General features: G+C 41.9%; 1 protein-coding gene across 5 annotated transcripts in view; it reads left to right on the forward strand.

Moving 5' to 3' along the window:
- The window catches only part of UBTD2 (ubiquitin domain containing 2), a 52,370-nt gene that overhangs the window by 26,571 nt on the left and 12,714 nt on the right, over nucleotides 1-13,085 (forward strand). For 4 of the 5 annotated variants that reach the window (XM_032703075.1, XM_032703077.1, XM_032703076.1 and 1 more), the window contains exon 2: nucleotides 1,214-1,450. In XM_032703075.1, coding sequence (XP_032558966.1) covers nucleotides 1,214-1,450 — 237 coding nt within the window. Of the gene's footprint in view, nucleotides 1-746; nucleotides 826-1,213; nucleotides 1,451-13,085 lie in introns of those variants that run through there. The other variant, XM_032703078.1, reaches the window with a different exon arrangement.

Consider the following 13,085-nt stretch of genomic DNA (forward strand, 5'->3'; position numbering starts at 1 on the left):
TCTCCCAGAAAAATAAGAGGATCTGGAGACAGGAAATATTTATTATCTCTAAGGATGTGCATGGGATACAGAATACTAAATTTAAACCCTTGTTTGTCCTGGTGCTCTCCCATCCATGCAGACTATCCAGGAGCACCTGATCAGCAGCAGCTTTGCTCTGCAGGCTTTGATATCATGGCAGCTGTGGTGCCTTGTTCCTGTGAGAGATAATTTGGCCTTGGTAATGTGGATGTGGGATGACAGGCAGAATCTCTTCATCCTTCCTTGGCCTGATGGCAGCTGGGGTTCCTCTGCTCTCTTGGGACAGCAATGGCTCTTCATGGAGAGCATCAAGTTGATTCTCCAGTATCCTCTTGCAGGGATACCTAATTGACTTCAGCCCTGTGCAGCTTTCCTGTGTTTCAGGAGCATTTAGTAACCATCACCCAGTTTCTGTGCCCTGTGCCATGGAGGGGGCTGCTTGTTTTCAGCTGCAAACACCCCCAAATTTAGTTTTAACTGTTGAAGGACAATTCATTTCCTCTAGAGACGTTTAAACTGCGTATTCAAGGCTTTGTGGTATTGAGCCGTGGTGAGAACTGTGTTGTGGTTTGTCACTGCTCTCCTCCCCATACTGTCCTCAAAAGGGGGCTTGGAAATGGAGGAAGGAAATGGAAAAGGAAATGGAGTTTTAACTCTTGCAGGGAGAAATTATTCCCAGTGTGCACTGAAGTTTGCTCTTTTCTATTTCCTTTTCCTTTCAACAGAAGTTGAAATAATCCTTTACTCACTCACACAAATGAAAGAGAATGGTTTGGAACAGACTTGGCAGTGCTGGAATTTAAAGTGAGCAGAGGGTCTTAATCTACCAACTTTATACCTATGTGATTTTCTTAACTGGCTATTACGTAAAAATAGCTGTAGGTAAAATGAAACAACAAATGCTTTTGTGTTTATTGTGAATGAGTTAACCACTTTTTAAAGCTTGATGGATTCCTGGATTTCCAGATGAAATCAGCAAGCAGGGTGTAGCTCCTCCATTTTTCCAGGAGGTCAAACCAACTTTGAGTTTAGGGAAAGGGAGGTGATGCCCCGGTGGAGGTGGACAAAAAGAGTTCGGATTGCCAGGAAGTAAACTTTAGCTCTGTAGATCCTAAACAGAACGAGCAAAGGGCACTTCAGTAATTTTGTGCTGTTATTTTTATTAATTTCCCTTCCTCTTTCTCCCCCGCAGTTGCTCTCGGTCGTAATCAGCCCCTGAAGAAAGAGAAGCCGAAATGGAAAAGCGATTACCCCATGACAGACGGACAGTTGCGCAGTAAGAGGGATGAGTTTTGGGACACGGCACCAGCTTTCGAAGGCCGCAAGGAGATTTGGGATGCCCTCAAGGCTGCTGCACACGCTTTCGAGAGCAATGATCACGAACTGGCACAAGCCATCATTGATGGTGCAAACATAACACTACCACATGGTAGGTTTGGCTGACGTGGATGTGGCCTCTGAGAACGGTAACAGTAGGTTAAGACAAATATATTTTTAACCTGACAGTCAGTTGAGATGTGGACGCAATAGCTTAAAATACTAATATTTTAGTATGTATTCCTATTTGGAGTTTCAAGGCAAAATCATATTAGTGTGTAAAAGGACCAAGAAAATCTGCCTTTCTGTATTTATTTCGATTTGAGTGTATGATCTGGTGCATGCGATAATGCAGTTTGTGTCTGATCTTTACAGGCAGCACTTGGGACTTTCTCTAATCTTTTGAAACACCTGGATGCTCGAAGGCACAATTTTCTTACCTTTTTTTTTCAGCTTCCCTTCGTAAGGAAATAGATTTTTTTTTTTTCCACTCCTGATTTTATGGGTTTCTTTGGCATTTGAACTATTGGGGTTTTTTAAAGTTTCTATTCTGAAGAGTATGAAAAGCTTTCCCAAAAACTTGGCAATCTGCTGTTAGATCTTGTGTGAGATAAACTGTAAGCACTTGTTTTGGGTACTTTCCCCCTTTCCTCTGTTGTTCGGAATTCTAGTGGGGGTTTTTTTCAAGCTATATTCTGCCTCATTCCACCTATCTGAAACGAATCATAATTCCCTTTATTCCTAACAGAAATACAGTTCAAGTTCTCTATTTAGAAAATAATAATAATTGAATGGATTTTTAGCTTTGGTAACATAAAACAGTCAGGATGAAATTAAAAACAAACAAAAAATCCCCACACACCTCAAGCCCCCACAGAAGGAACCCCCCGAAAAAAACCACCAACCAGCCAACCAAAAAAAAAAAACCCCAAAAAAATGAAACAAAAAAACCCCAAAACATAAAACCCCACCAGAAGCAATCCACACAAAAAAATTAATCATCCACCACCCCATAACAGAACACACTAAATAGGAGCAGCGTAAGTCCTGGTTAGGTTCTGCTTCATGTCCCCTTTTCCAGAAGGGACATGAAGAGCCTTGCACCAAATAATGAACTTGTTCCTGACATGTATAAAAGACATTATTTATGTGCTGACTGGGGTCTCCTGGAAAAAAGGATGATTTGGAAGATCCAGGGATTTGCTTTCTAAGGTAACTAGTCTATATGAGACTGACTACCCAGTGCCTTTTTATTTTCTTTTATTGATGGTGTTTAGGACCTCAGTTTCCTTAAAAGTCACAGTTGATGATGTATTTAGTTTGGAAGGGGTGTTTTTGGGGATCCCTCTGTCTTTTCCCATATTAAAGTGTGAAACATTACTGGTAGTTGTGGCACATTACTGGTAGCAATGTGTTGTTCTCCCTAGTCCTGTTGAACAGTCAGGATCTCTGAAACGTCACTGAGAGGTGGAAACTTCCAGTGCTGCAACATAACCTGGATTTTCCATAATTCCTGGGTGGTCTACTGTGGTCCTCCAGATCGTTGCTTGTTTTCAAGGAGGTTTGTGTTTAACTGATACTGAAGGAGTTTTTGTCAGGAGGAGTTACACATATGGAAATGGTTTCTGTAGAAGTCGATTTTAAAAAGGAATTTGTCAATTATTTCCAGAACTTGCCGATGCCGAGGAGATCTCAGGTCTCCTCCCTGACAGGCCTGCTGGAGGTCTGTACGTGTCCCAGGCTCAAGCTATTGAAGAGAGAAAAATAATTTCTCTGCAATAGGCCAATGTGGTTTTCAAAAGAGGGTGAAAGGAGTCAAGTTGTCTCATGTGGAACTGTTACTAGAAGACAACTTTGTTCCTATGTTTTCCATAAGGGTTTCTTTCCTTGCACAAGGTCATAAAACGGATCAGAATCTAGAAATCCTAAATTGCCTATGAGGCTTCTTCATTTTCTGTATAAATAATGTATTTTAATAGCATATTATATTTATTCTGTGTCTAGAAAACATCACAATATTCTCCTCCTAATTTGATAACGCTGCTGGATTTTTGTCCTTTTGAAACACCTACATTGCTGGAAATGTCCCAGGAGCAGCTGGGTGTTCAGGCAGCTTGTGAGCTGGAGGGAATTCTATAGATGAGAGTGGGCTGATAAAAGGTATAACTGAAGTTACTGATAATAAGTCACTATTCAGATAGATGGAAATAATTAATATCTCAGACACTGCGGATTTGCAGACCTAAGGGAGTTGCTGCATTGTTTTGGTTGGTTTGAGTTGGGAGGGACCTTGAAGATCATCTAGTCCTACACCCCTGCCATGGACAGGGACATCTTGCACTGGACCAGGTTGCTCAAAGCTCCATCCAGCCTGGCCTTGAACACTTCCAAGGATGGACATTTCTTCTCTTTGAGCAGCTTGAGAATGTATGATGGATGCTCTTCCCTGGAAATTACCCTTTTAATGTTATTGTATGTAATACTTAATGGGGAGGAAGTATATGAACTCTTAAATTTGGCTTTTCAGCAGTTTGCTTGGGGTCCTGCCTACTGCTGGCAGGCTGTAATCTGCTTTCTAAGGCCTGTGTGCAGAATATTCAGAGCATTTCAGGAATAAGTCAGGAATCAAAGTTGTGTCAGAGACTCTGTTGCCCAATCCAGGCCTGGCTTGAGGCTGAATTCCAAACACAGAGAATATTTGAATTTTTATCCAGGATCTTGAGTTTACTAGTGATTTTTGTACCCACGAAGTTGCATTAAGTGCTGTTTATTCAACTGTCTGCTTGTGACACTTGTCTTGAGCATCAGCTCTTTGCATAGTTCTCCATGCAGTGTGACCTTTCCACTACAGAGAAAGCTACTTCTTTTAGAAATTCAAGTATTTCTTAGCCATCAAGCATTGTTAGTGCCACGTCTGAATAGATTATGGATAAAAACCTTCCATTTATGGGCTCAGTAATGTCTTTTCTGAGCAAACTGAGCTTTTCTTGAGACAGGTAGAACAAGTAAACTGTCCTTGTTCTGAGTGACACCAACAGCCTCTGTGGTTTTGCTTACAAAAAGCTCATTTTGTGCAAAGTTTGCAAAGAAGGGAAAATAGCTGTGAAGAAATCCAGCTTCAGTGTCTGCATCAGGATCCAGTTTGTGCCTACCCGACCTACCCCCACGGATTTATCCATGGAACTGCTGAGCAGTGCCCAGCATGGGGTGGTCTGTCCTTCCACCCTGCCCTGGGCTGTGTGGGGACCCAGAGCATGGCAGGGGACCACTGTCACTTTTGAAATTCATCTTTTATACCCTTTTTGTTTTCTGTAGCTCTTTACCTGACCAGGCAGGAAATACACATCCAGGTCAGGGTCTGTCTTCTGTACCAAAGTTAGGATGAAAGTTACAGCCTCAAGCTGTGCCAGGGGAGGTTCAGGTTGGACATCAGGAAGAATTTCTTCATGGAAAGGGTTGTAAGGCATTGGAAAGGGCTGCCCAGAGAGGTGGTGGAGTCCCCATCCCTGGACGTGTTCGAGGAATGACTGGATGTGGCACTCAGTGCTCTGAGCTGGTTGACGAGGTGGGAATTGGTCACAGGTTGGACTTGATGATCTTGGAAGTTTTTTCCAGCCTAAATGATTCTTTGAAAATCAAAATGCCTCCTGAAATAACACCTGAATGGCAATGTGCAATTTTGTCTTCTGGTCCACTAGAAACCGTGGTAGAAACTGCTCAGGAATGCCGGAGTGTCTCCTTGGAGTTCAGCATTGTTCCTTCAAATACAAGGCGAAGGGAAAATGTGATGCTCCAGTTGTGCAGGAAAACACTCTGTATTTCCTCAAAGAAAGCAACCATTTTAGGAAGATGATGTGTAGAAATCAAGTCAAGATTTTTTTATCCCTAAATAAATAATCTGGTAATGTCACTCTGACATTTTTGTATGTGAAAACTTGTATTGGAGATTGGAATCAAAAGACATCTTTCCTTTGATTTCTAAGCTCTCCAAAGAATTCTGATTCCTAAGGAAAACCAGTATCAACTAAAGTAAATTCCTTTAACTCTATTGAAAAAAAAATGAAAGATTTTTAACTAATTTGTTCTTCTCCCAAAGGATGAGCTCGTCTGCAAAATGATGCAATACCATGAGACTGTGGCGTTTCTTCTCATTTATTTTCTGTGTGTACAACAGAGGCTTAAAAAACCCAAACTAAACCCTACATCTACATTTTACTGTCCCTGCAGGGTAACATTGTTGTGTGTGTGCGTTCAAGCCATGTATTACTTAGAAAATTAAACCTTGAGGGAAGTGGAGGAGTGAGAGGAGGGGGCTGAGGAGTGAGTAAGGACTGACAGATACAGATTTTGCAGATAGAGATTTGGGCTTAGCTGATGCTGCAAAAATAAAATTGCTTTTTTATTCCAGCATCCTATAGGAAAGGGAGGGGGACACCACATCTCTTCTGAGACTGTGTTCAGTCAGATATCTCACTTGTCTAATCTGTGTAAGGAAGGCTCTAACCAGTGTAATTTTTCTAATGGATGCCTTTTGCTGTCTTCAGAGGTTAAAAATAGCATGTAAGAAGTATTAAATAAATAAATAAGCTTGTGGGATGGGCTTAGCACTTCTCATCTATCTTGGGTGACTCTGTGGGATGGATTTAAAAATAGAAATAACGTTATCGCCAATTTATACTTTTTTTTTCCTGATGTCTTAAAGTAGCACATTTTCCATATTTTATTAATGAGTCCATTTAAATTTAATGAAGAACAGTTCTACATACTTCTCAGCTATCAAACAGGAAATGTTGGAGTGTGTAGTATTTTATTATGATCTGCACCAAATGTTGGTGTTGAGCTGGACTTGTCCTGAGTGTAGTTAATATTAATTGCAATCTGTCTGGGATGCAGTTTTTAAAGTTCAGGATGGACACTTAATCTGCTGCAGCAGAGTTACCAGGATATTAGTTTTAGCTCCTTTAATGCTGTTTGAATGGTAAAAGGAACATAGCTCCTGTGGCTCCCAGCAGGCTTTTACAGTGAGCAGCCTTGCAGGGCTGGTTCTTTGTGTACAGGCACAACTGTCACATTTACTGTGTGCAACACTTGAGATCATGAAAAGTGGGGATGTGAGTAGTTAACTTAAATGCTGGGGAAAAGTAAGGGAAATTACTGAAATGCTCTTGCTGTGACTAGAGCATTTTCTTCCCCTTGGGGTGCAATATTAAATAGATAAGCATAAAAAAACCTCCCAGACAAAAAAAAGAAAAACCTCAAAGCAACAGCAGCAGTGTGGGGAAAACATGGCATGCTTTGCCTCCCCAGTCCAGACACAAATTCCTAATTGCAGCAAAACTCTTTTCTCCCTATTGAATCAAACAGAATCCCAGAATCATTTCGGTTGGAAAAGACCTCTGAGATCATCAAGTCCAACCTGTGCCCGACCACCACCTTGTCAATTGGACCAGAGCATGAGTGCCACATCCAGTCATTCCTTGAACACCTCCAAGGATGGTGGCTCCACCACCTCCCTGGGCAGCCCTTTCCAATGCCTCACCACCCTTTCCATGAAGAAATTCTTCCTGAGCTGTAACTATGCATCATTCTGTGATATTTGCTGCCTTTGGGCCTAATGTTTCCCTGCACTAAAGAGCAGCTTTTAATGGCTGTGCCTGCAGTCCTGCATCTCTCCCTGCACCACTCCCCTTTGTGTGTGCTGGGCTTTCTGAGCCTGTTGTTGTTTAAAAGGCCATGTTACATCATGGACCTGCCATCCCTTAGGGCTCAGCTGCATCTCGGTGTAGGATTCACCTGCTCCTGACTGATCTGTTTTGGATTCTGGGTGTTTTGAGCACTTTTCAGTATTAGTCAATAAATAAAGTTACCCTCTGCTACGTTGAAAACTCCATTTTTATTTTATGTTGATGAAAAACTCCATTTATTGACTCCATTCATATTATTTTATGTTGATGAAAAACTCAGCAAGAGCTGGCAGTGTGCACTCACAGCCCAGCAAGCCAGCCATTAGTATTTAAAATTGTACAATAATTCAGAAATATCTACAACAAAATGATACAGTAGATTTCATGTATGTCTCCTGTAAAATAATTAGCTTCAGAACTGGAACTCTGTAATTTTTGCAGTGCTTTTTGTGTGATGGCAATATTGGACTTACCTGTTGTATTGATGAACCTGTGATTGAGAGAATCTGAACAGTGAATTTTGCTGTGGCATCTTTAGCATTTAAATTGAATCTCCTGTGAACTGCTGCCCCTTAAGCCACAAGGTCTTTGTGGTTTTTCTCTCTCTTGTGCCTGCAAACTACTGAATTCATTGCTTAGCCTTTGCTGGGGTTTAAGGCTATAGGAATTGCTTTCTCAGTAGCTTATTTGTCTGAAGAGACTTTTTAATTGTCATTGAAAATTGTATTTTTTATGGATTACATTATCTACACACATGTGCAAAGTTGGACAATGTGTTTTTCTGGGAGGATATAGAATACTCGGTCAGGTTTCTCTAAATGTCTCTTTAAAAGGGTAGTGAATGCTATTTTGGTGACTGTGGCTGCCTAATTTTAGATTTCAGCAGAGTTATGAAAGCTTTGGGAGGTCTGACTATCAAAGCGTGTCTGTCAATATGATCAGCAGTACTGAGATGAGAATGCAGCTCTAAAAGCTAAGGGAACTAAAATCTTTCTCTAGTGAATATCATAAAATTTACAGTTAAGCCTACTAGTTTGTTGCTTTTTGAGTTGGGTTGGGGATTTTTTTTTTTTAACTAAACTGCTCAGGAGAAAGCAGTTATGAGTTTGAGGGAAGATTTTTCTGTTTTGTTTTTACTTCAGTTAAAAAAAAATAACACAAGTAAGGGATTAAAACCCAAAATTGCTGGTGTGTTGCAGGGAAGCAGACTAGCTGCTGCTGGCACTGAAGATGTGTGTGCATTAGGAGAGGGCTTGTATTTTGTTTTTTCTTCTACACATCAGTGTCTATTTTTAAGAGTTGTTGACGTCAAGTTCCCTCTGTAGGTTTAGCTTTACTGAAGTGATTAGTGTGACTACATTGAGTCAAGCTTTCAGAAGACTGCACCCAGCCTGTTGTAAGATTTTCCTGCCACCGTGAGTGCACAGCACCAATGGATACTCTGGAAGAGGGTTGCCTGCCCAGGTGAGAGCTGCAGTCCCAGTTTTGATGGTGCATGCTTCAAGTTTTGGCCACTCTGGTGATTTCAGTCTCATCATCTTGTTACTCTGAAGCACAGACACAGCATGAGGCTGTGACAAGGGTGAAAAGCAATGCTGCCATCCAACTGCTGGATGGGCTTCTGCTCTGGGCTCCTGCCAAGCAGTGGGGGAGACCAACTCATCTTCAAAATCCATTTCACGGAGCAGCTTTGCGCACACTCCTGCTGCCCTCTCTGTCCTCAGAAAGTACCTCCTGCTGCTGAGAAATCTCTGAAATGCTCTGGCTGTTTCACTTCTGCTCAGGCACAGTAATTGCTTTTTCGTTAGAAGATTTCATCTAAATTAGGGATCTTCAACCAGTGGCCTCCAGGCTGTGTGCTCCCTGCTTGGACGGCGAATTAAACCTGCTCCATCCCGCTTCCCGGTGGCTGCTTGGAGGCACTCAGCAGGGTGGCAGCTCCTCCTCTGCTGCTGTCTCCTGCCTTGGTGATTCTCAGCATTTTCTGTGTCCGTCATTGAGCCGCCACACCTGGAAAAATGACTTATTGCTCTTAGGAAACGCTGTTGGGAAATGTCGTGTTGGTTCTAGTGAAGGACGTGCTACCCTGCTGGGCTTCACTGGATTCCTTCTAACCTTGAAACCAGTCTATTTTCTCAACCTCTTCAGTCCAGAGCTACAATTAAGATGATGCTTTTCGTCATTTCTGCTGTGATTAATATTTTTAAAATAGATGCACGACATCCTATCTGAGGGATGCTGAATTTCCATGTTTTCTTCAAATGGAGTGTCGAATCAAAGCATCAGGATGTAAAGCAATTGTGGCTGGATGAAATATTTATATATCTAAGTGCAGGTTAGGAACTATCAACCCTTCAAATAAAAACCCACTTATGGCTACATCCTACAGTTGTTTTCCTTAAATATCTTTAACTTCTGCTCTTGGTTTTTGAAAGGTATTTTGAGAAGCTTTGTCAACATAATTGCTTGGGCTCTTCTCAAGTCTCTTACCCTGTGGCACTTGCCCGTCTATTTCCTGTCTTTGGTTTCAGTTTGCCTTTTCTGATGTGGGGAGGACAACTGTGCAACACTGTTTTCAGAACTGCTTTTTTTTTTAACCATTAATGTGTGACCAGGAAATTGCAGGTAACTCCCTTAGGAGAAAAAAAAAAAAGCACAACAAAATCAAAGCAACAAACCAAAACTTCCTGTACGTAATGGCTCAAAATAAACCCAGACTCATGAAAAAAGAACATCTCAAATTCTTCATATAAGAAGCTGCTTGTTGATTTGTGTGTTGCAGATGTTCTAGACAGGAGTATGTCTGGTTTAAGTGAATAATAGTCCTCTGGTATCTGATAGTGGTCAGGACATGATGTCTAGTTTATTAGATATTTTCCCAGGAGTGGACATTTACTCCATCATTGGCTGCTTACAGCAGAGGAACTGGGTATCTGCCTTATCTGCCTTGCTGTCTGCTAGTAAAATGAGAAAAAGAAAGATGAAGTGTTCAATATTTATTCCTCACTGAAAATTCCAGTGTAAGCCCATGAGAGCCCCCTCGGTGCTGCCTTCTGTGTGAAAAGGTGATCTGCAGGGGGGTTTTCCTTGCTTCTGTAATTGACCATGTTTTGTGCTAAACTTGGTATTCCTGAAGGAATTGGTGTCCTCCAGAGTGTCTCACCTTGGGTGTCTCACTTGCTCCTTTCCCATCCTGCTCCTCCTCCTCCATGATCTCCAGTTGACAGCGGCCGTGACACTTGTCATCTTTTACTGTTTTACCTTCAGGTATTTTAATAATAGGAAGATAGAAACTTTTCTCCAAAACCAAGGCAAAATGGTTATTATGGTCAGAAGGATCTGAGTCACAGAAGGCTTCTCCCTTTAGCCTGGCAGCCTTTTAGGGGCAGGTAAAGGGAAATCCTACCTGGGGTGTGTCACAGACAGCATGGGCAGTACTTGCTGGAGATATTTTAGTACTTTTAAATCTCCCACAGCCTCCTTCTATAAATACCTTGTAATGGTAACTTCAGGTCATTACTGGGCTTCAGAAAAAGTGTTACAGGCAGATTGACCTCTGGAAAAATACTGATTTCTAAGAAGTTTTGTTTTTTCCTGAGTTAGTTTGGACCTGGAGCTGGTAGTTGCTTTTTGCTGACAGACATCGCTGAGAAGCCCAGTGGGCTTTGCTTTTTTGCTGATGCATGTCTGAGCTCAGTCCAGAGTAAGCAGTGTTTGGTTTGTAGTGTTACTGCAAAGAAAACTTGCAACAAAATGAACTGTGTGTTTCCGTACGTGTTTTGACTACCAGTCATTATACAGAAATAATGAAATCTCGGCAGTGCCTTTAATCGTTCCCAGGTGATCAAGTAAGATTTTTATAGAAGGTCATAGCTGTGGCAAGGCCTTGAATTTTTAACCTTTTCAGGCTCTCACCATCTGTGCAGATCCCCAAAGCCTCTGCTCTGTGCACATTCAGGGCATGATACAGCACTGACTAACATGCAGTCTTCTACCTTTATGCTTAATCAATACTTTTCTTCTCTTTTTTATTATAAATAAGGTCACTCTGAAGGAACAGCACCTTGTAGGTGAGCAGCACATTGAATGGCATAAAGCAGTGCTGCAGCCTTCTGTTGCTTCAAATCTTCCCTGTAGCCTCCTTTAATCCCCTCCACCCCCACAGCTTTAAACAGCCTTGTGTTGTAGTTTTATTTTAGAATGTGGGTACTAATGTGGGATTGTGTCAGTTTGCTTGACCTCCCTGGAGCCTTTAACATTTTTGCTGGTTATCCTTGGAGACTGAGCATGCAAATGAATGACTTCCACGCTCATTAGCAGGTCTTTGAATGGCAGCACAGGGATACAGGCAAGTTTGGGAGCAGAAAGAACAAAACAGTACAGGGCAGACCTTTGTCTAGGTCATTCTGTGCTTTTCTATCCCTTGTTGCATATAGGTAGGTTGTGGGGAAAATTATTTAGTCTTAGACAGTAGTTTTCCACATCTTGTTCTCATTTCAAACTGATGTGAGGCCTCTCTGCTCTCCATAAAAGCCAACATTTGCTTTCATGCTCAATCTAAAGGTTGTCTCTGCTGCTCTGCTAACTGGAGCTATAATAAGTGTTATCTCACACCAAATTTCCATTCATAGCCACTTTGAGCTCAGATTAAACTGTCTCAAATACCATTTTGCTGCCCAGAGTGGGCACTGTGCTAAGCAGGGGATTGTTTGAAGGTTGAGCACACTGCCCACGGTCATGCAAGGGAGGTGGAGCAGCTTGAGTTGCTGTGGTCACGAGTTCCTAATTGAACATCCCTGCATAGGATGGTCTTAGCATGGTCAGACTGTGCCTTCTCTCTACACAACCACCTGGAAAGAGGTTGTAGCCAGGTCAGGGCTCTTTTTGCAGGTAACCAGTGACAAGACAAGAGGAAACAGCCTCAAGGTGTGCCAGAGGAGGTTCAGATTAGACATCAGGAGGAATTTTTCACAGAAGGAGTTGTCAGGCATTGGAAGGGGCTGCCTGGTGAGGTGGTGGAATCACCATCCCTGGAGGTGTTCAAGGAACAACTGGATGTGACACTTTGTAGACCTGCAAAGAGAGCAAAAACTGCCCAAGTCTGTGGTTGGCAAGAAAAAGGAATATCTCTTAGTTGTATAAATCACTTTTGTTAACTTCCCATTTGGTTTTTCATTTTAACCATGTTAGTCATATGTTTGGGATGCTGAGTGCTAGGTGTTCACTCTGGGTTTATGGGAACAACAGACTACTTAAAAATTCAATGGTAACAAAGGCATTAACAACTTGTTTAAATCTGAGTTCAGCTTCTGTGCAGCCTCACACTGAACAGGTAACCTGGTGACTTTAATCATTGCGATACGATGCAGGCTCAGGTGATTATGATACTCTGCTTTTTCTTTTTCCTTCAAATCCCCCCACCCTCTTTAAGAATATAGATAATGGAGAACAGCATATAAATGAGAAGGGCATACACAGATGCTCTTTCAGCAACCAGATTTTTTTTTAAAATTTTTATCTAAGAAGCCTGTCTAGACAGGCATCTATTTTAATGACATGCAAAGCTGCATAGTAGCTGAATACTTCATTAGTAAAATGAGTTGTCATCCTTGAACCTTGATGTAATATTTCTTGGAAGCTGTTACCTTCATGCAATATTAGTTCCAAGTTTTAGAGGGATATAGAAGTGGCAGTACATATGGTATTGCTAACATGACAACTACCAGGCATTAATACATAATTGACTTTATCGAACCTCATTTGGATAAAGAAGGACTCACCAATGGATCCATCTGTTCTAGATTTAGTATTGTGACAAAAGCCTGTGAGGAAGGGGATGGGGAAACTTACTGTAAGGGATGCCATGACTGGATGACATTCCAAACCCACCTGGATGTGTTCCTGTGTAACCTGCTCTAGGTGACCCTGCCTTGGCAGGGGAGTTGGACTGGATGATCTCCAGAGGTCCTTTCCAACCCCAGCTATTCTGTGATTCTGTGATACCCATCATCTGGGTAGGATGGTAGAGGTTAGAAGGGACCTCAGGAGTCTGTGTAGTACAAC

The sequence above is a fragment of the Chiroxiphia lanceolata genome, chromosome 15 (assembly GCF_009829145.1).
Source record: "Chiroxiphia lanceolata isolate bChiLan1 chromosome 15, bChiLan1.pri, whole genome shotgun sequence".
In the NCBI taxonomy this organism is placed as follows: Eukaryota; Metazoa; Chordata; class Aves; order Passeriformes; family Pipridae; genus Chiroxiphia; species Chiroxiphia lanceolata.